Source organism: Phallusia mammillata, chromosome 1, assembly GCF_965637545.1.
Source record: "Phallusia mammillata chromosome 1, kaPhaMamm4.hap1.1, whole genome shotgun sequence".
NCBI classification, from domain to species: Eukaryota; Metazoa; Chordata; class Ascidiacea; order Phlebobranchia; family Ascidiidae; genus Phallusia; species Phallusia mammillata.
Genome location: NC_137252.1, coordinates 8,687,816 through 8,710,170, shown reverse-complemented (window position 1 = coordinate 8,710,170; position 22,355 = coordinate 8,687,816). Strand labels below are relative to the sequence as shown.

Genomic DNA, 22,355 nt, shown 5'->3' with positions numbered 1-22,355 from the left:
CCGGACCCTGGAATAGAGCATCATTCAATAACTGACCGTGGCAGAGTTGCAAGTCGGGCCGGGCTTTTCGGGCCGGGTTCGGGCTTAGGCATTTGTGAGAATACGGGCCTAACTTTACGTTCCGTGTCCGCCATTTTTTTAATAAAATCACTAAGCTAAGTAACAAGTCTCTGGCTTTGACTTAATGCCCACCCCACTCTAAAACGTATTGTTTACCCCATGTCTACTTTTGTTTATTGTGTTTGTTGTCTTTCTCTGTTTTCTTTCTCATCGTCTGTTGCAAGGCTTTTCGTGGATGGGCATCCAGTGTTTTTTCTAAGGTGTTTCAAATTTCTCCAGCGGTTTCCCACAATTTGGATATGGCTATTTTTTGGTATTTAAATGAAACACTTGCGGTCTCTTAAAACTACTTAGCAGTCACCCAAACCAAACCTTAAAAAAAACCTGGGCATGCCAATCAAAATTTCGGGCCTAAACGGGCTTCTCAAAAATGTTTCACGTTCGGGCCGGGCTTCGGGTTTCGGGCTTATACTTTCGGGTTCGGGCCGCTCAGATTTCGGGCCCGCTTGCAACTCTGCCGTTTCTGACTTGTTGCATTTGCCTTTTCATAGAAATCATATAAAAATCACCCTAACCTAAATGTAAGAGCTACTAACACTGGAATCTGGCTGGCGCCTGGTTGAAAATTGTTTGTCAGGGGGCGCAACGGAGCATAGGCGTTCATGGTGCTGACTCAGCAATATGGCTTTGTGGTAAGAATGATTGCGGAGTCAGCACCATAAGCGCCTATGCTACGTTGCGCCACCTACCAAACCGGGCGCCAGCCAAATTCCAGTGTTAGTAGTTCTCAATCTCAAAGTTTTGTACATGTAGACTTTGGTCAGTTTCACTGATGTAGTATCTACCGTTTTGATTGTTTTCAAAACTTTGTGAAAAAAACTATGCCTTCAATTCAGTTGGAAGATGTGCGTAGCGTTGGCATGGAAAAATGTTTTCGTTTAAATCTTAATTAAACAGACAGACACTAATATGGTAACACTGACAATATATGAAATCGACAAATCATCAACAAACACTTTATTTTTGTTTTGATGTATAGTTTTGCATAAAATATATTTTTGTTTTGCATAAACACAGTACACATTAGTGATGATAGGTTTTAGTATTAAAGGAACTCGCATTCTTAATCAATCAATTATTTTTCTAGCTTTAAAAGAAAGATAAGTAACACACAAAAAGTTTAGCGCGATTGCGATCTAGCTTCACTCTGGTAATGAAAGGTCAAGCATTGGCAAGCAGGTCATTGACCCCTTTACCTGAATGGCTACTCTAAAATATGCCAAATAAAACCAAAACAATGTTGATGGCGATTAGGGTCAGAATGAGGCTTTTAATAACAATAACATTATAATTTAATCTCAGATACCTTTTTGCAATATTGTTACGTGTTTGGAACCACACCCAAAACATGTGAGAACACCCAATAGGGCAGGGTTTCTTAACCTGGGGTGCACGCACCCCCAAGGGGTGCGAGAACTGTTCTTAGGGGGTGCGGGGATGCTGAATCATTAAGGTTGGTTAGGCCTATTCTGTATAAATACAAAAATCCAGGGGGTGAGAAAATTGGTTGGTGATTTGAAAGGGGTGCAGCAAGGAAAAAAGGTTAAGAACCACTGCAATATCTAAAATTATACTTTTAATGATATTGTTATTGTAAACCCTCACCCTGACCCTAATAGCCCAAACATCAATAGTTTAAAAAGTTTTTAATGAGTAGTTTGTGTGGATAACATGGATTGCACATCTTCTCTTATAGGAGCCCTTACCTTAACACAGTGGTTGCAAGACTCACAACCCCTGTGTGGGGCGTTTGCCAGGGTTGCTAGGCCTTGTCATAAGCATTAAAAAAGTAAATGTTAAACAAATCTTGTATAAAAATGTTAATAATAGTTAAAAAAATATTGTATTTGTATAAAATCCGTAAGGACCTAGCTTAGACATTTTCTTTTTGCCAGAAACGTTTTTGAAAAGGGGCCCTAAGTTACATTTGGGTGCTAAAATGGGTCGTGACATGAAAAAGTTAAAAACCTTTGCCTGAACACAATGGACATGTTTTTGTTTAGATGTTTGAATAGAGCTTATTTGTGTAACTAAACCTCACTGTGCCACAGAAAAATGAACAAATAAAACTTGTGTTGCTGTCAAAGTGAACTTTTGCTGCTTCAAGGTTTATTTAAATATATAATGAAAATATGCATATTTTTTCTGTGGATTATGTGCTTTGCACCAACAGGTATGTTGTTAGCACTTTTTTGTGACATGACGATACTTTATTATTTTGCAAAGTTTTAACCAAAATAACAAAGCTTTAAAAACAAACTGTTTGACTTTCTTCTTTTTTAATTTGTTCCTGACACCTTAACACGAAACATGGATCCTATATTGAATTTTTTTGTATACTTTGTAATGTATATTTATTTGTATCAAAGAGCTTCCAGCAGCACAACGGCCGGATGAAGAAGATAGGAATGTCTGTGATGTTCAACCTACAGAATACAACAAACACACCATAGACACAGTTCCTGGAGCTGATCATGTTTGCTGCCTTTGTCCAGCAGGAAAATTTCTTTCCCAATCATGTGCAGAGTAAGTTTTTTAAAGATGCCAAATTGTTAGAACATAGCAGTGTTTCTCAAACTTGAGGTTGCAGTTTAAATTGAATCTTAACAATTTTTTGTCAGTCTGCCAACACTCCATAGCAGACACAATATTTTTCAACTCAACTGCAAAAAAGCTATGATATGAAAAGTTTAAAAGTAGATAGACATATTTGAGAATTGACACTGTTCCTTTTTATCTCTGATGAACTTTGATGATTTTGGAGAAAGTTTTAACTAAAAAGTGTAAATGCAAGACATGAAGTACACTATTTTGTATCTAAACTTCTCATAATAGTAGAAAGTAAGGAAACACAAAAGTAAAGGAGTTTTGGAGAAGTTAATTAAATATTTGTGGCAATTGAATCAGTTTTTGGCATGAAGTGAATACAAAATCCACAAAAAAATGCTGGTTTAAAAAAGTTTTGTCTAATATGATTGTTTTTTTGGTTGCCATTTAAAATTTTATATGTAAGTATACCGAAAGCCCGCCAGCTCAATTAAAAAGGAAAATTGTTTGTTATTGCCCAAACCAAAGAATTAAGAACAAAGTTACTGAAAGTTGTGCATATTTCACTCTGACTGTATGCGTGTATTTTAGGGACGACATGACGAACACAGTATGTTTGCCATGTCAATTTATTGATGGCAATATTGATCAGCAATATTTCATACAATTTGGTCCCCACAATAAATCCGCCTGCTTAAAGGCCAAAGGTGAATGCAAGTCTACTGAATACCGAATTCAAGGAAACCGGACTGCTGATGCTCAGTAAGTTTTTTTATGTATGAAACAACATGTTTTCCTGTATATCTGATACCATAATGTATATCTCATATATATCATAATGCTTTCGTGTTGCTTCAGTCCTTTTCTGAGGTAAACTCAATTATTCTTCAATTTAAATAGCCTCGTTTGTTTGATAAGTTAGGATAAATACTAACTCGGGATAGACTGATTATTATTGGCACCGCGCACCGATATTCGGTATATTACCGATTGCGGCCGATAAATAGTATGTTTTTAACTATTGTATTTTTGTTTGGTACAACTGTGTCTTGCCTTAAGCATTGCCCAGTCACTGATTGGTATCAGGGCACATCGGTGTCGGTTATGTTCGTTTTATGTGTATATCAAAGCATGACCTTTGAACTACATTTTTTTGTTACTTTGTTGAATGTTCATATTTAACTATGTTGGATTTTTATGCCCATAAAAAGGTACATATTTAAGCTTTTTACTAAATATATGTGTAAAATATCGGCTTTTGATATCAGTTATCAGCCTACTTAACTACCGCATTGGTATTGGCTCAATAAAACATATTGGTCTATATTGAATACTAACCAAAGCCTTGATATTGTAAAAGTTATATATTATACTGCATTTACCCAGAAGGCATGTTAAGTTTTTTTTTTATTGTCACACTGTAAAGTGTAGTCAATTTTGTTAATGGACTGTGTAGACCAGTGGTTCTCAAACTTTTTCACCATGCGGCGCATTAAAGAACTAAAATTCCTTCCGCGGCACACTTCGCAGGGAAACACAACAGAAGTTTATCATATAAGCTTATAATTAAGTTAATTTTCAACTTTATTGTGGTGGGTAAGGATGCTTTTTATTACCAATAACAAAATATGGGCTTTACAACTTTGTTATGCGCACCAGTAAAACACTAGGGAATGTTTGCACTTCAAAAAAGAAAATATTTCGCGGTGCACTTGGAAGTCTCTCACGGCGCACTAGTGTGCCGCGGCACACAGTTTGAGAATCACTGGTGTAGACTGTAGCTACTCTAATAAGGAAGTATTTGTTCCTAATTTCTTCCTGAACTACTTCCTGTAATTAGTCTTAGTAGATTTCGCAAAAGTTTGCAAAACCATATACCCTCAATCTGTTCCTTATATGAAATAGGCTATTGCTGCCAGGCATAATGTGTAACCAAGTACAGCTCATCCAGCAGTTTTATTGTAAACAATCGACATTTCGACGTCCTATACAAGACACTTTCGTCAGGATAGTGACATATCGTGCAGGACAAAATTCTTATAAAGTGACAAAACGCAAAACACACACAGAAAAAACCTTATATTTGTGTCTGGGCTTTTTGATTTTTTGTGGTTCTCTATTTTACTGTGAAAAATACCCTAATGTTAATAATATATTGAATGGTTTGCTTCTAAATCAAAAGTTAATGTCTGAATTGTGTTAATATATCAGATTATAAGTACTGCACTGACAAAACCCTAAAGGTCGAAATAGTGTGCACTGTATTCAACTTATAAGTTTTACTTTTATTATCCCTAAGATGCAAGGAGCGAACTAAGTGTGAATCAGGTTTTGGCGTTGAACAATTTGCTACTCCAACAAGTGATACGGTTTGTACCAAATGTGATGAGGGCTACGAGTCACCAACGTTGTCTGCTACGGAAACGTGTACTAGGATAAAAATGTAAGTGTGTAAAGAACCCAGGCAATGTTAGCATGCATGGTGATTTTTTATCTGCCTTGTATACCTCCCTTGCATGACAGGTAAACTGGCCATCTCTTATTGATCCTGTAAACATTAAAATAAAATAAGAACTAAAAAAATATGTAGATGTTTAAATTTCGATTTAAAGTTAACATTGTGTAAGGTTTTCTTTGACTTTTGTTCATGAAAAAATATCTTTTCTCTTAACCACATGTCTAAGATACTAGTGTAAATTTGTGTTCTGTAACCCAGGTTCAAATATTACAGAGTTACCACAACAAAACCTGATCCTCCGCCAACCTCTGTGGTGGTACCCACAAAAGTTCCAACAACAACTTTACAAACCACTTTCACACCGTCCAAAAGTAGTGGTAGGTAGAAATGTTTAAAAACATTTTACTTATTTTAGACTTCCTTTTTTGTGTGTTTTCAGGAGTTGTATCTCCGGGAGAAATTGCAGGAATTATTGTGGGATCGATTTTGGGAATTGTCTTGGTAATTTTGTTAGGTGTTTATATACACCGGAAATGCAGACCTTATCGGGTATGTTATTTTATGTGTACAATTTTGCCAGATTTAAATAAACATGAACTTTTACCAAACTCAATAAAATAAACCTATGCGTGATGAACAATTTCCACAGGTATTTTGGTTGACAAACATTTTCTGCTAGTTTTAAAAAATATCAGGTGTATTGAACATTAAGTAGACACAGACAAGTCCATTTTACTCCATATCTAATTATGGGTCTCTTTTTTAAACAGTGTCAGAATTGGCTGAAATTTTCATAGCTTGGAGAATGTGCTATTTATAGGTGTTGTTTGTTGTTTGCAACCCTGCAGCCCAGCATTTACCCTACTATCCCTCTTTGTTGCTGGGCACCACAACAAACCATTTCTATTATAAGGACAACAGACATATGTTACTGGTGTTTGTGCATTGCTTGGTGGACATTTATGCACCACGGCAGTTTGCTATTTATAGCCAGCTCTGTATGATACAAAACAATGTCTCAGCACATGCACAAATGTTTTACCACATAGCCCTACAAAGGCCGTGTTTTTTCCAAAAAATATGTTGTTCGGCAAATGACTGAACAAGCATAAATACATAAAGTAGTACAGTATCTTAATTGCAATAAACAACAAAACATTGCTTATGTTGAAGTGTCAATTGTTTTGTTTAAATATTTTTCTGTTTTTTTGTTCTTGGCCATTTAATGGGAATGACATAAAGCAATAGAGTTGTTAAAGGTTAGCAGGTACATTTTTGGCTTCATGCCTAAGACATGATTTAAACTCGATTCGTTTTTGTTTGCAAAAAAATCGTATGTGTAGATCAGATGATGTGTATAGTAAATTGGTAAATAGGATATAAAATATATAAAATGGAAGTATATATATTAGAAAGCTATTTTTCTAGTTCTTTTTTGTATTTAGGATGATGAGGTTGATCCAGAAAATGGAGATGAAGAAAATGAAGGAGATGATGAAGATGAAGGAAATGATAGAAATGATGAAGTTGGAGAACAAATTCCATTGGTTCCCCTTCAAGTATGTGAAAAACAAATTTACCTTATATTATGACAGCACAATAAGGCATGATACAATATTGATGCATAAGAAACATGTGGTTAAAATTAGTGGCCATTGCATTATACTAATGTTTAGTATACTGTAGCAGCCTTTGTTTTGATAATGTGTTTTTTCTCCTGCTTTGGTTTATACCTCAAAGTGGTACATGTACCCAAGGACCCCTGCCTCTAATAGAGTTCTATATTTGAGTGGTTTGTACATGGGAAAAACACCACTCATTCACTGGCCAACACAATTTTTGGTGTCTTTAATGTTAAAACTGATGTTGACTAATTTTGGGGTGCTGATTTCAAAAGTCATTACGGTTTTCTTCAATCAGATCAACTTTTTAAGTTATTTACAAAATCAAAATTTATGACATAATGATTCAATGACTTTAAAATCATGCTTTTATGTATTTGTTAAAGTTTTGTTACATTATACACATCAATTTCCTACAGTCCAGTCAGTTTCATAGCATGAATATGTGTTCTATGCTTATGCTCTGTATAAAAATGGTTGGTGCAGGCTAGCGGTAACTTAAACTATACGTGTTTTATGGAGTGATTTTCAGACTAGTAAAGCAAGGTGGTATAACTAAAATTAATAGTGGCTAGGTCATCTATAAGGTGTTGCATGAATTACCAAGATGTTTTATGCTACATTACTGGTGAATACCCATACAACACAACTAAAAAGAAAAAAAAGATCTGTATCAAATGTGCATATCTTGCACACTTCGATGTGCCTTTAGGGGTTTAGGACAAGCAATGGCTCCACTTACCTAATGTTGACTGGAATATTGCAGTAATGGACAAAAACAGAAAAAAATGGACTGAAATTATTAGAAAGAGTACATAACCAAGTTACTAACCAGTCTGAAAAATTCGGTACGAAAATGAGTATACAGCTACACTTAAAACGTAGGGGATATAAATGATGAGAATTAAGCTGAAAGGTTCCAACAGGATATCAGTAGAACGAAACGTGTCAGGGAAGAGAGAATAATATGGTCCTGGCTAACTGCTGTTGGTCAATTAAACGGGACGATATTGCTGCCACTCAGTTCCGAAAGTTACCAAAGTACATGTGTAGGCCTATACCCTATATACCTGACAACTTACAAATTTGAAAAATTTCTTTGTTTTTTTGTGTTGAATTTGGTTTGTTAGGAGTGTCCACCTGTTACATTTAAAATTAAATTCGAAATTTTGTTCTTGCAATAACGTTAATTCCAAATAAAATACTCAAAACAAGTTTCTCTATAGTGTATACATATAGATTGTTTTTCAAAAGTGAATGTACCATAACAGGAAAACTAGACGTGATACAGATAAACCGATTGCATTTTTGAAATCAGAGCACTAGAATTAGTCAAAATCAGTTTAAACATTACAGACACCAGTAAAAAAATATTTTTTTGTTGCCCAGTGATCATTGTATAAATTTATCAAGCAGCATTTTTATTGGTTCAGTTAATGCACAGAGAAAGAAATTGTGTCGTTTCATGGTACTTATTGTTGTTTTAAGTTTGACTTAAATATCTATTGTCATAAACTGATTATTTAATCATACCCAGAAGTGTTTTTAATTGATTAAAACACATTATTGTCAATGTATGTCACAAACCATCATCAAAAAAATACCAGAGGGGCAATTAAATTTGGTGCTTGACTTTAGTGGAAATCTACACTGAAAAGGTAAAGAAAAACTGCTTTAGTGGTAAAAGTAATTAATCGGTTCCAACTATGTCAGTGCAGTGCTATGATGCAATCACACTGTTACCTAACTTATACACTGAGGTGCTCAATTATGTTTTTGTTTTTGTCCGTATTTTTTTTTCTTTTTTCTGTCTAACGCTGGCTTGTGAGATGCGTTTGGTCAAGAAAGAGTGCTTTAAATTTATTCAAACTTACAGAGATGTTAGTTAATAATCCAAATTTGATCCTCCTGAAGTTTGACCCCGATTGACCCAGCGGTTCACCCACGGGACCCCAAAACGTAAAATTTTTAGTTTCATGCTTTGTTGTTTGGTGCAATGTAAGGTTTTTTCAAGAACTTTGTATCTTTTTTTCATATCAACCCATTTTTCACCCTTTAAACCCCGAAACAATTGGTTTTAGTTTTAAGACAGAAATACATGCCCTATGGTGCAGAAATATTTAAAAAAAATTAACAATTGTTTAAGCAGGGTATTCGTTTAGTATTTAAAATTTTGCCAGTTACCTTTACAACCCATAATATGTGTACGCTATCAGTCAGATATAAGTCCCAAGGGAGGAATTCACTGGTTTACGATTAAGGCGGCAGAGCGGGAGTGCTCAGCTTGACGTCCGGACAGACGTTTTACGAGACAATCGTTTGAGTGATTAGAAATCAGCTGTTTTTTTTATTGAGTTATCGTGCACATTTTCAGTTTTGGCGAAGGTTTTACACCTAAGACGTAATTCAAACTCGACAAACGTACTTCAATTTCATTTATGTCACGCAAAACGTCGCTGATTAACATAAATATGAAAAAATAAACTTAACTGTATCGAACGGCGCAACAAATGGTCTTTAAATTCTTGTTGTCAGCTTGGCCGTCGCATGACCACGGGTCACTAAAAGTAAACTTGTAATCATTGCAACACAGTTAAGAACTTTTCGTCATAACGTATCTTTTTTATTTTTGACAAATCAATTCAAGAATCAGTACTTAAGTCTTGTATAAATTAGGCCGAACTGTATTGTTGAACACTAAGGACTGCATGCTGTTAAAAACAGTGTCAAAAGGTCATTAAACAGTGGTTTTTGCGAAACAAACTTAAATGAAAAACAAGATGTTATGTATACCTTTCTAGCAAACGACTTTTTTTTATACAGTGTCTAATACAACAGGCTTTTTAGGAAAATTTGTGTTTAAAAACTGAACTTGAACGACAATATCAAGGTAAAAGCAAGAGAATAAATTGAAATTATTTTCCCCGTTCTAGTTAAACTTTTCTAGTTAAAGTTTACATTTATGTTTTTTAGCGACAAGAAGAATTAGCAGCTAATGGACAGCCACCTGAACTCAATCCGGTATTTTTTTTTGTACAAAGTGTGTTAGCTGGTGGATTTATTTATATATAACATGTGCTTGAACATCAGTAGCCATTACATTATACTAATATTTAGTATGTCAAAGCTGCCTTGTATCAGTGGATTTGGTGGTACCCCTACCGCAGGGTTTTATTGTTTAGTGATCTGTATGTAGGAAAAAACAGCACTTGTATCAATTTAAAAAAATGTATCAATTAAGATGAAAGTAATGGGCCGGTTTTCAACTGTATCGGGGCAGTGCTAAGTATACAATCAGAATGTTGCTTAACTTATACACTGAGCTGCTGCCACGCAAAAATAATGAAATCTAACTTCATATTTTCAGCTGATGCAAAATGGAGTAGCAGTTAATGGTGGGCCACCTCCATGCATTGTGGTAATTTTTTGGAATTTTAAACTATTCATAATGTTATCCACCCCCATGCATTGTGGTAATTGTTTGGAATTTTGAGTCTGTTAGCTGTTGTCTAAAAAAATGATTTGTTACAGCATAACATTATGAATAGTAGAGATTACTGTAATGTTTTAGTTCCAATATAAATAAGATTTATCTTTTATTGTATGTCTTGCTACTGTTTCATTTCCAGCCAAATTTAATTGTATCCTCACTGTAAACTACCACTGTTGTAAAGCATAACATAATTTTCTGTTTTTTACAAGTGAAACCCTCCTTTAGGCTTTGTAAAAATGGATTTAGGCTTATTTAAAAAAACACTTTTTCTGGTCTTTAGGCACCTCCATTATCACCACCACCAGTCCAGGTTGAACAGGAATCTTTGCTTGCTTCTGTAAGTTAAGCTTTTTGTATATTTTCAAAAGATTCAAAGTTTTTTTTTAGAACTTTTTTGGTGATTTAAAAGTGTTTTTCTTTAGAGCAATGGTGACTCACAGCATCAGCAACCATCACACGTTGGTGTAAGTATTTTTGTTGGTTAACCGAAGCATGGCAAGAAATGAAATCATTTCTCAGTGTTGTGAAAGTTTATATTAACGGTTAACTATTAGAAATATTTATTCGTGAATGATGTTTGTGTCCCTGATTTTTTGTTATTTAAACTCCTTCATCACAGTTACCAACATCTTCAGACAATCCTGGCCAATTCCCAGACGAACTCCTGTCTGGCCATGTAAGTTATTATGCATCACTTTTTCTGAAACAGGTACAGTTTGTTTTTTGTATGTTTTTTCACCCAATGTGAGAGTTTTCTTTTGTTTTAGTTGAGAGACACAATGTAAAAATGTTTATGAATTTGTGCATTGTAAATTTTGACCCGGCAGTTGACCCATATGCCCCCAAAATCAACAAAAGTACATTACTCATGAGTTTACGACTTTGTTGATTTAAAGAGTGCGAAGTATTTAAAGCAGTTTGGAATTTTAACGTTAATTCACTCATTGTCACCTTTATCTTTCCCAGATTCAATTTTATAAATGAACTGTTGCTGCCAGCTAATTATTGCTATTCTATTAGTTTCAACAAACACTTTGTAGTTATGATGGCTATTTTTTACTGCTTAAAACGTTAGCCAAACATTGGCCACTATAACCGTCATAGAGAAATAATCTTACATGGTACTGTCTTTGCAGCAGTGTTTAGGAATTGATTTGAAAGTTTTAAATAAATTACCTCTTAAAGGTTACTAGGGATGTGCCAAAACTGCAAATGTTCTGTTTGGTCGAGCACCGAGCGTCTCACTTTAATGCTCGGTGCTCGGCCGAGCACGCTCGGTGCATTATGACGTCAGCTCTACAAGGCCTCTTACATCACAGGCGGTGTTTTATTAAGCTGTACATGCCCATAAAATACGCGTTTTCCCACCATCTAGTGCATTTGAAAAATCATTCGTTTTTGTTCATAGACACCGTTTAGAACACTAGTTACATATGTTAGCAGGGCGTGAATATGCAAATTTAACGCTCGGGTCATGTTGTGCAACTGCTCGGCCGAGCACCGAGCATTAAAAACAGCGATGCTCGGTACCGAGTACTCAGGTTCTGGCTCGGCTCGGCACATCCCTAAAGGTTACCAATGGGTAAGAAAGACCGGAAAGTTTATGCTACCCTCTTCGAATTTGCTCAACATTTACTGTTTTTAAATACTTTTGTAGCGTCATTTTTTAGTTTGTAAGGTTTACTTGTTTTTTTTCTTTAGAACAATGGTGATTCACATCAGCAGCCATCACATGTTAATGTAAGTATTTCTGTTTGTTAACAGACACTAAATGTTTGTTGACATTAAATGAAGTCTTTTTTCCCCAGTGTTGAGGTGGTCAATGGTTACCCACAGCGAAACATAACTATTCATTAATAGTGTTTGTGTTAATGATTAGTTTTGTTTCAAACTTTAGATTCCTTCTTCATCATGTTTACCAACTTCCTCGAACAGTCCTGGCCCAGCAACAAGTGAACCCTCATCCTCCCATGTAAGTTTGTTTTTTTCACCTAGAGAGTTTTGTCTTGTATTAATTGAGAATCACAAAATGTATATTAGTATTTAAAGTTGTGCATGTTACCCAACAAGTACTTGATTCTGGAGTTTCAAAATTTGTTCACTGCAAAGTGCTTAATAGTATTTTGGAACTTTAAGTTTAGCTCATTCATTGTCCACTTTCTTCTTCCTAAATTCAAATTTATAATTAAGCTGTGACTGTCAGCCATACTGTATCAACAACTATTTTGCACTCCAATTCGGTATGTTACTACAAAACAAATGTTTTGGAACATTTTAGATGTGATGTTCATTGTTTACTGCCCAAAAAGTCAGAAAAAAAGGAACAATGATTGCCAAAGCCTTATTTTGGTGAAAATCTTAAGTTTTGTGCTGCATATTACACTGTCCTCAGTTCAAGTGTGTTTTACATGCTGAACTTGGCATTCATCAATTTCTTCTGCTAACACCTCAAAACTGATGTTAAATTTTCCTGTAGCTTTGTAAAATATCACTTTACAATCATGATTTTATATTTACATTTTTTGGGTCTCCAGACACCTGGGTCACAATCCCAATCTAGTCAAGACAATGATGATCGGGAGCATTTTCTTTCTCCTGTAAGTTAATCTTTCTGGTTTTTGCTAATGTGCCACGGTCATGTTTGGTGGTATAGTAATTGTTTGTGCACAATCATGAAATTGTGACACATTGGAGGTATGATACTGGCAACATGTTTTGGGTTAATTTAAATAGGTCTGTGCTTGTTGGTAAAGAAATCCTAATTTATAGCTTCCTCAATCATTAATGTAACAGTCAGAAGGTTTTAGTCCATAAAAACTGGTTTAAGTGAATTTTCTCACATAAAAATGTTTTTACATGTCTTTAGGACATTTAACTTAAAGCATGAACTGTTTCAAACCTTATATCAACTCAAGATGTAAACTGTGCATGCCCTAAATGTAAATCCAAAAACTAAAAGTTTTGATATTCCCTGAAGAAAGATTTGTCTGATTAGGTTCGGATTGTTTACCAAATGTATGATACACCTGGAAGCAACTTATCTGTCACTGTTTAGTAGCCTACATTGCTGAAGAAAGTAGTTTGTTAGGAAAACTGGGGGAAAGATTTTGTTGTTCATATTCACCTTTGGTAAAAAGGCAAGATAGCTTGTAAACCTCTGGTATAAATACACACATGACATCTAATTTTCTCACCAAAAAACATTGAATATGTGTAGTTTCCAATTACAATGTGTAATAAGTACCACTTTTTAGTCAAAACTGATATTTTGTAGCAAAGCGATGGAAATGTTCCGGAGCAGCAACCAACATTTGTTGATGTAAGTACAAGTTTTTTTGTTGGGTAACACTACATGACCTGAAATCTTTTCTCATGCGTTAAGTTGGGTTATTAATCCGCAATGCATTCAAATCAGTTTTGTAATCATGAACAAAACGAGAAATGTTGAATTTATATATGTTTGATTGATTTGATGATTGAAACAAAAATTATCTTCATAACAATTATTAAATTTGGCAGTTTGTGCAAATGTTATTTTTGACCCACAAATTTAAACTATCATTTCTGTTTTTTTATCAGAAAAAAATACTGTTGATAGCATCAAAGATTTCAAAATAAAGCTTTTTGTTTCCCACAAGGATTAGTCCAATAACCCTTTTCTGACAAGTACAAGCTCTTGCAAAGCTTTGCAAAAATAATCTTATCTTACAAACATAACTGTTATTGTTCAATATAGATTCCTCCTTTATCATCAACGTCTTCCTTAAACAGTCCAGACCCAGCTGATCCCATTTTAACGCCCGTAAGTTACCAAGTTAAAGTGTGTTTCGCATAAAAACTGAATTGAGCGTTAATCAAAATCCAGTGCTACTGCTAACACTCCAAAACGGATGTTTTTATAGGACATTGAGCAACCAGGGACCTCTAATAGTGACTCTGGCATGCAGGATCCCTTGTATTTTGATAAAAGTAAGTAGAAACGATGCTTTATTGAGACAAGAAGGCTACGTATATTTGTACATTTCCAGTGAACAAAATACGAGATTATTTGGATGGAGCGCTTTTAGACTACGATTCTGTATCAAGGCTGTTTCGATACATTACACCGAATGATGAACAGTTTCTGACTAACGCTCGTAATAGCACAGGCAAGTTTCTGTATATATTTCTGCAGAAGTTTTCAAACAGTTTTACACGAATAAGCCAAGGACTAAACCCCTCTTTAGGGGTCAGCATTCGGCAACCCTTTACATCAGGGGTGGGCAAACTACGGCCCGCCAAAGGAGTTTATGCGGCCCGCCAAATGTCTCCGAGTAACGCTGAATAGTACTATGAGCACAGGCGCAGAGTTTTAAAAATACCGGGGGTGCGACTTGCCGATACCAATGCCATATGCAGTATCTGTACCCGTTCGATACTTTGGAACTAAACACAGATACTTTTCACGTGCTTTAGCCTGTTGTTTCTGCCACGTTATTATGCAAATCGTCACTTGACACAATTTCTTCGTTCGATAAAAGTAAAAGCGATTCACGTTTTCAAAAACAGCCCACTTTGCACTGTTGACGCCCAAACTTTGGTCACTTTGGATCATGTTTAGGTCGTTGCAGTACTTTTTGTTTAATGTTGGCACTCGGACTTTATTAACAAAAAACGCGGTTCAGCCTTTGTTGCAACAAACGCTTGTTTTTTTGAAACAATTACAATTGTAGCGTTTCAACCAATGTTTGTACAGTCATGAACAAACGTATTTGCATAAAGCATAAATCTATTTTGCTAAATATTTTGATTTTTAAACTGCTAAAACAGATTTCGTGAGACTGGAAAAAGATTAGCAGTCTAGTAACCATATGTGCCAGGCTTTTTATCCGCTTATTATGTGCAAACAATACGAAAAAAAAGCACTGCAATCGTCACAATATAGTTTATGACGTCATAAACAGTTAACTCCGTTCAGCTAAATTTATGCACAAGTTAGAAATTGTTAATCAGAGCATTTTAGGCGACTTTAAATGGTATATATATGATACAAACATTATTCTTTGCATCAGTTGTTTTAAAACAACCAGCAAGCAATTGGCGGTCGTTGGTGAAATACTATGCGGCCCGGTAAGATTATAAACTTTTGAATGCGGCCCTTGCACTGAAAAGTTTGCCCACCCCTGCTTTACATGCAATTTGCCAAGCTTGCATAGCTTCTATAATACTGATAAGGTACATTTGGGATATGCTATGTCAGTATACGAAATTGGCGAATAATCCCAGTTTTTGGTGGCAGAAAACTTCGGCTAAACATTTATCATGAAACGTTTTGTTTTCAGGTACGATATCTGAATACTTCAACAAATGTCATAACAAACTTCTGGAATACGGTTGGCAACGTTACAGTCCAGACGTTGTAATCAACTATTTTAAATCTAAAAACTACATGCTACATGTGAACAAGATAGAATCTTTGTTGAAACAATTCGAAAACGAACCGAAGTCGTAAAACGACGTCTTTTATGCAACGTCATTAAAAATGACGTAAAAATCTATATGCACGTACTTTTGTATCCAGGTTTTAAAATGTTTTAGTTAGTATCAGCTGATCAACAGTTTTGCTGAATATGTTGGGCCAAATGAACAGCATTGTTTGTGACATTACACTCAGTCTTATACGCTACACTTCCGAAATGTTTGTCCGGCAAACAATGTTGACCAAGATAATTTCTTTGCACCCTGGTTATGTGTTGGAAGGTTGACTCGGCCGTCCTTGCCAGCTTGCGGATGAATTACTCATTTGTGTGAAGTCTGTTTTGGGAATTTAATGGTTCTATGGTACTGCACTGGGCAAAAAAGTGAAAAGTTTTGCACTATGATGTGTTACTGGAAGATTTGGTTTCAACCCAATCGCCACAAACTACAGGGTGTTCGGAAAGTCACTGTGCGCTTACAAATTTATCAACATACTGTTTCTGTACAGGAATCCAGGAGGTAAATTGGAATGACAATTATAAATTACGTTGAAAGTGACCCTCATTAGCATAAATACAGGCTTGGGTTCTTTTTATTTTGGTTAAAGAATATACAAAAACAGTCAGTAATTTTCCAAACACCCTGTATTTGGCTAAAACCAAACCTTCGTAAACTTCTACTCGATAAACCAAATATTCCGTACATCACTAGTTTCAATCCGTTTGCTGTCTGTAAATTAATCTTATGCTACGTGATGTTAAGTTGCTTGCACTTGAAAAGGCTTTTAAAGTTCTGATGTATATTTCCCTGCGTTTTGATGCAATTTTTTACTTTGCAATGAAATCGTGTTAATCAGTTTTCAAAAGAAGTTGTATTTTATTAGTTTACGTTTGTTTGTGATGTTTTTTGTCACAAGTCTTGATTTTACACTACCCTAACCGCTTCAGTGTAAACTTTCTTCACATCGTTGCTTGTGCCAACTACGTCTTTAAACTTGCTCTTGACCGAATGTTGTTACTTAATCGAGCCTTGTTACAAAAAAACAGAACATTTACGTCGTTTTGTTCAACCAAACCCTGAACCCAAAAAACAATTTTGTCATGTAAACAAAGACTAGGCTATTGGTTTCATGTTGTTTGACGTTTTTTCGCCGCTGTGTTGACTTTAATTACTCTATTATAGGCTACAGAAGCTCCTTTTATATGAAGTCAAATTATTTTAAAGCTGGAATGTTTTTTTGTATTTAATCAATTTGTTTGTTTTTTGTACTTTTTGAGAAGCATTTATAATAAAGTCTTCCACTATTTTAAATGCTTCGGCTCGTTTTATAGACATTTTTAGTTTCTTCACGTGGCATTTGTCGGGTTGTTTTAGTTGTCCAAGCCTAGTAGCCTACTTCATAAATTAATAATGTTTCAATAATAAAAAAAATAAGAAACGCACCAATGCAGTCTACCCTAACCCAGTGGTTCCCAACCTTTTTTTGACGCGACCCAAATACTTCCCAAAATTTTGTTTTGTGGTCTCTCGCGACCCATGGACATACCTTCTTACTATTTTGGTTGTATTTTTTTCTCTAAATCACAAAAGTTTTTTAAAAATTACTACGCCAGTTTTGAAAAATAAATTAATAATAATCGTTTTATTGACCAAACATTTCCATTTAGCCCGAACTTGAGAACTAGTTCAAAGCATTATAACTGATAATTATCCGCCAGACAACGCTCAACAGGGATCTAACACATATTTTATGACGTCACTAACAGAATTACCCATTATCACATCATGTTGTCACAAAATTATAAGTCTTGGGAAATAAAATAATAACACTACGAAACAAAGTCAAATAGTAGATGTTTTTGTTAAAAAAACAGGCGACCCAACAGAATTTTCAGGCGACCCAACTTTGGGTCGCGACCCATAGGTTGGGTCTTCTTGTGGGTTAGGAGAAATGAAAAGCTCGATCTGTTTTTCTCGTTTTGTGCATTTTTATCAGGAAAGCACTACAACCTCAGCTGCGACCAAAACCAAGGTTAGCGAGGCAGTATTGTTTTTAACGTTTCGTTTACTTGTTAAAAGGTTACCGAGATCCGCTACTGTTGGTTACTACATGAAATGGTTAACATTTTACCGTCTTCCCCAAGGGACTTCCCCAAGGTAGAATTCCCAAGTCTGCAGTTTTCTTATTGGTTGGCGTGATCGAATGTTCTAGCACAGCATCACAAGACCTTTATTGGTATATTTCTTGTAGTTACTTTGTCAGTTTAACGGAGTAGTTAAAATCTCTGATTCAAAAAAATATCGTTTTTTAACTGTTCTTTAAGCTTTGAAAAGGAAAGAAAAAGGTTCAGCAGTTTTCAACTCCTCTAAGACTTAGAGTCTAAGTCACGCAAGTTTGTTCTAAACATAAAAAATGTTTGCAAGAAATAAATAAAACTACATTTTTGCGTACTCTGAACTATTATCTTTTAAGTTTATATTCTAAGTATCTGACAATAAGAAACTTTTACCAGTGAGTAAGTAATAAATATGTGACACATAATATGTAATTACCTCACTCAGTTAAACTAAAGACTATTTGTTAGTTCACATTTTCTTGTGGTTTTACATAAGGTACATATATATAGAATGCCTGTCAGCCATCGGAAACACTTAATACGAAATCAGCCTGATCCATGTCCTCGTACAATTCTTAAACCAGATGGAAATGGGCGAAAACTGTTGCAAATAACAGAAAATGGATTCACCAGAACTTGCTGTGCTTGTAATCCTGGTGAACGCTTCAATGGATTATGCAGGTATTTTTAAAGAAAGGACCGTCTTGGGGACAAAATGTTTGCTCATTATAAATTGTGCAACAAGAAAAATTGCTTATTCGATCATTAATTTATGTTTTCTCAAATTATTAATATTTAGTGAGGATGACTTCCAATCTACTAAATGCATTGTTTGTGAGAATGGAGGAAATCAAGGAATGTATGTGCATGCTAATCAGAGCTGTATCCCACCACCAACAACGCTAAACTCAACATTAATGTAAGTCAACTTTTTACTCTCTGTTTTCACAAAATACAAAAAGCTTTGAAGAATTTGCTTTGTGTTACAGTCCAGAAACAGTTCACAACAGTTCTGCAAAGATAATAGGAAGTAGCCAGTCACCATTTGTAACTGATCCAATGCCAACCAACCCAACTACCATTAACCCCAGATTTGGTACTATCACATTGTTAGTGTGGCACATGTATTACGGTAGTAATGGACATGTTTTTGTTTTCTGCAGACATGGGTACCATACTGGGATTTACTTGTTTGGTTAGTTTCATTATGTTGTGTCTGGGTCTTTTTGGATATTTTATCTTTCGGTGGTGGCGTCACAGAAAAAGAAAAGCTAAGAAACAAGTGGTAAGTGAAAAACTGGCAACAGGCAAAACAATTAAAATATTTCTGTGAATTTAACTACATATTTGATCACAGACTCCATTAAAGAAAAAGTCACTGAATAGTCATGATGATGAAGTGGATGGTTTAGTAAATAAACATGTGGACAATGAGCAAGGTAAAATAGATTGAAATATTTTTTGTCAGGTGATTATCATTTCTTGATTGAATGCTGATAAAAGTTTCTAAAGTTTTGAACTGCACTTTAAAACTGGTGTTATATTGTTATCATTGCTTTTTTAGTGCTTTGTGTGGACAACTTCATCGAAAATGACATTCTTCGAACGGATTTGCAGATTGACCGAAACTTTGTTCGTCGACTGGCAAGATACAATAATGTTGTCAACCCCACAGTTTTAGACGACCTGGCTTCTAAATATGAAGGTAAATGTTTAAAACACCTTGTATGTTTGTGCTACAGCTTGTTACAAGTCCCTTTCCCTGCAGGGTTTTACCCCACAAGCCCTCGGGAGAATTTTTTTAATATTGAAAAAAAAAAGATATTTGGACAGGTTGTATTTGCCATTTATACGTGTCGATTGCAGTGCGTAAGCCTGTAGTCCCATGATTTACCCTATCAGCTCTATAAAAAAGGTGGCTTTTTAAGTATCACTGAATTAGATTAAATTTTGGAAAGTTGATACAATATGCCATTTTAAGGTGTTTCACCCTTTAGTTCCACCATTTCCCTTTCTATCTTTTAAAATAAGACAAAATTTAAGCAGAATTAAATTAGATTTGCTACGTATAACTCACACAGTATTAATATTTTGCCACAGTACAGCACACTGGGTTAGACCTTACAACACACTATACCACTTATGGTTATCTCTTAAAATGCATTGCTTACAACTTGCCTGTGTTTGCTTTGTTAATTTACAACTTTGCTAATTTGCATATAACATGTGTGGGGACCCAATCATTTTTCCTTGCAAAACAAATTATGTTAGCAGGTCAAATGGTATAAATCGTTAAATTGGATATAGAATATATAAATTGGCACTATATATATACATAGAAAAGCCACCTTTCCAGTTTATGTCAAAACCAGGAGTCACATTACAGAGGAACAATAATTTGTTTGTAACTGTTTTCCCAATCATTATGCAATTATCGTGACCTTCCCTAACCTACTGTAGTGCAGTAGTCATATGCCTATATGGTGCTGGTATAGGGACCTATAATATGCATAGAGAATATACTAAAATTTTGAATAGGTCATAAAGTTAGTGTCCAATAACAAAATGTGCTAAGTCACCCTTCAAGTTATAAACTGTTTTTGCAATGCAGATGACACACACAAGTTTTTTCATGAAGTTTTCCGCAAACTCCGTGATGTCTACAATGGTGATGACCTACTTGAAGACCTGTTTGCCTTTCTCCAAAAACCTGATGGACACTTACGTTTGGCCCAGGAACTAGATTTGCTTTTAAGAAACAGATTTGATGACTACACCCCACGCTGGCCAAACATGAGCAGAATGTAAACACATTAGGGATGGGCGGAGTCGACCTAGAACCCGAGTACTCGGTGCTCGGCGGAGCAGTTGCACAAACTGACCCTGACCCGAGCATCGAATTTGCATATCCCTGTACACGAAACTAGACTTCGAAAGGGTTTCCAAGAACAAAAAAGACTGTTTTATTAAATGCGTCAGATGTTGGAATAACGCGTATCTGGGGTCTGTGCAGCTAAACACATCGCCGGTGACGTAAGGGACCAAGAAAAGCTATAAAACTAGCGTGGAATTGGGTACGGTGGAGATAGGAAATTTGGCTTGAAACGCAAAAAACGTTTCGAAATCGTTTCGACAAAACGAAATTCGTTTCGGCAAAACGAATTTTGTTTCCAACGTAAAAAATTGTTTCCGAGCAAAATTTGTTTCGAACTGAAAAAAAAAACTTTAACAATATTTCAGAAAATTTGTTGCATTTTGTAACAATTTTGTTTCGAACGTTTTGGTCCACTAGATGGAGATAAAGAGCCATTTATTTTCAAAATCGATAAAAATGGCGACACAGAGTGCTTTGTTCAAAAAATCATTTCCTTTTAAAAATTACAGGAAACAAATTTGTTTCAAAAATTGTTACAGGAAACAAATTTGTTTCAAAAATTGTTACAGGAAACAAATTTGTTTCAAAAATTGTTACAGGAAACAAATTTGTTTCAAAAATTGTTACAGGAAACAAATTTGATTCAAAAATTGTTACAGGAAACAAATTTGTTTCAAAAATTGTTACAGGAAACAAATTCGTTTCAAAAATTGTTACAGGAAACAAATTTGTTTCAAAAATTGTTACAGGAAACAAATTTGCTTCAAAAAATTGATATTAAAGTCACATTAATTTCCGTTTTAAAAAAAAATACCAAACAAGCAGTGAGTCAAGTTCAGTATCTTAGTTTCAATATCCGATTTTATAAGTTCTTAGGGGAAAAACATGACAGGTTACTAAAATAATTGCAAAACAAAAATTGTAACAGGAAACAAATTTGTTTCAAAAATTGTTACAGGAAACAAATTTGTTTCCAAAATTGTTACAGGAAACAAATTTGTTTCAAAAATTGTTACAGGAAACAAATTTGTTTCAAAAATTGTTACAGGAAACAAATTTGTTTCAAAAATTGTTACAGGAAACAAATTTGTTTCAAAAATTGTTACAGGAAACAAATTTGTTTCAAAAAATTGTTATTAAAGTCACATTAATTTCCGGTTTCAAAAAAAATATCAAACAAGCAGTGAGTCAAGTTCAGTATCTTAGTTTCAAGATCAGATTTGATAAGTTCTTAGGGGAAAAGCATGACAGGTTACTAAAATAATTGCACAACAAAAATTGTAACAGGAAACAAATTTGTTTCAAAAATTGTTACAGGAAACAAATTTGTTTCAAAAATTGTTACAGGAAACAAATTTGTTCAAAAATTGTTACAGGAAACAAATTTGTTTCAAAAATTGTTACAGGAAACAAATTTGTTTCAAAAATTGTTACAGGAAACAAATTTGCTTCAAAAAATTGATATTAAAGTCACATTAATTTCCGTTTCAAAAAAAAATACCAAACAAGCAGTGAGTCAAGTTCAGTTTCTTAGTTTCAATATCCGATTTTATAAGTTCTTAGGGGAAAAACATGACAGGTTATTAAAATAAGTGCACAACAAAAATTGTAACAGAAAACAAATTTGTTTCAAAAATTGTTACAGGAAACAAATTTGTTTCAAAAA

General features: G+C 34.8%; 2 protein-coding genes across 6 annotated transcripts; both read left to right on the top strand.

Annotated features, from left to right (window-relative positions):
* Positions 1 to 2,106: 2,106 nt before the first annotated feature.
* LOC145234468 (uncharacterized) lies at positions 2,107 to 17,001 on the top strand. Of its 4 annotated transcripts, none has more exons than XM_080099200.1 (20): positions 2,107 to 2,293; positions 2,490 to 2,646; positions 3,259 to 3,429; positions 4,967 to 5,110; positions 5,384 to 5,502; positions 5,565 to 5,674; positions 6,571 to 6,684; positions 9,721 to 9,768; positions 10,115 to 10,165; positions 10,521 to 10,577; positions 10,663 to 10,704; positions 10,860 to 10,949; positions 11,942 to 11,980; positions 12,138 to 12,212; positions 12,775 to 12,837; positions 13,515 to 13,559; positions 13,977 to 14,042; positions 14,143 to 14,209; positions 14,269 to 14,388; positions 15,562 to 17,001. In XM_080099200.1, the coding sequence occupies exons 1-20, from the start codon at positions 2,245 to 2,247 to the stop codon at positions 15,729 to 15,731; spliced, it is 1,797 nt and encodes a 598-aa protein (XP_079955326.1). In that variant the 5' UTR covers positions 2,107 to 2,244; the 3' UTR covers positions 15,732 to 17,001. The 4 variants fall into 4 exon arrangements, with proteins under 4 accessions (XP_079955326.1, XP_079955330.1, XP_079955337.1 ...); XM_080099204.1 differs by having other exon boundaries at positions 5,399 to 5,502; positions 15,562 to 17,000; XM_080099211.1 differs by having other exon boundaries at positions 2,108 to 2,293; positions 10,860 to 10,916; positions 15,562 to 17,000.
* Positions 17,002 to 17,873: 872 nt separating this feature from the next.
* On the top strand, positions 17,874 to 21,054 carry LOC145233050 (uncharacterized). 2 transcript variants are annotated; one of them, XM_080097721.1, is made up of 8 exons: positions 17,874 to 17,933; positions 18,325 to 18,495; positions 18,614 to 18,733; positions 18,804 to 18,910; positions 18,978 to 19,099; positions 19,172 to 19,253; positions 19,379 to 19,519; positions 20,426 to 21,054. In XM_080097721.1, exons 2-8 carry the CDS (start codon positions 18,326 to 18,328, stop codon positions 20,620 to 20,622), a joined length of 939 nt encoding a protein of 312 aa, XP_079953847.1. In that variant the 5' UTR covers positions 17,874 to 17,933; position 18,325; the 3' UTR covers positions 20,623 to 21,054. The 2 variants fall into 2 exon arrangements, with proteins under 2 accessions (XP_079953847.1, XP_079953840.1); XM_080097714.1 differs by lacking the exon at positions 17,874 to 17,933 and having other exon boundaries at positions 18,293 to 18,495.
* The last annotated feature ends 1,301 nt before the right edge of the window (positions 21,055 to 22,355 follow it).

Coding starts and splice junctions, on each gene's coding strand:
- LOC145234468 (XM_080099200.1), top strand. CDS start 2,245: ATGAAAATATGCATATTTTTTCTGTGGATTATGTGCTTTGCACCAACA. Junction 2,294..2,489: donor TATGTGCTTTGCACCAACAG/GTATGTTGTTAG, acceptor TTTGTATCAAAG/AGCTTCCAGCAGCACAACGG. Junction 14,043..14,142: donor CTGATCCCATTTTAACGCCC/GTAAGTTACCAA, acceptor ATGTTTTTATAG/GACATTGAGCAACCAGGGAC.
- LOC145233050 (XM_080097721.1), top strand. CDS start 18,326: ATGCCTGTCAGCCATCGGAAACACTTAATACGAAATCAGCCTGATCCA. Junction 18,496..18,613: donor CGCTTCAATGGATTATGCAG/GTATTTTTAAAG, acceptor ATTAATATTTAG/TGAGGATGACTTCCAATCTA. Junction 19,100..19,171: donor GAAAAGCTAAGAAACAAGTG/GTAAGTGAAAAA, acceptor ATTTGATCACAG/ACTCCATTAAAGAAAAAGTC.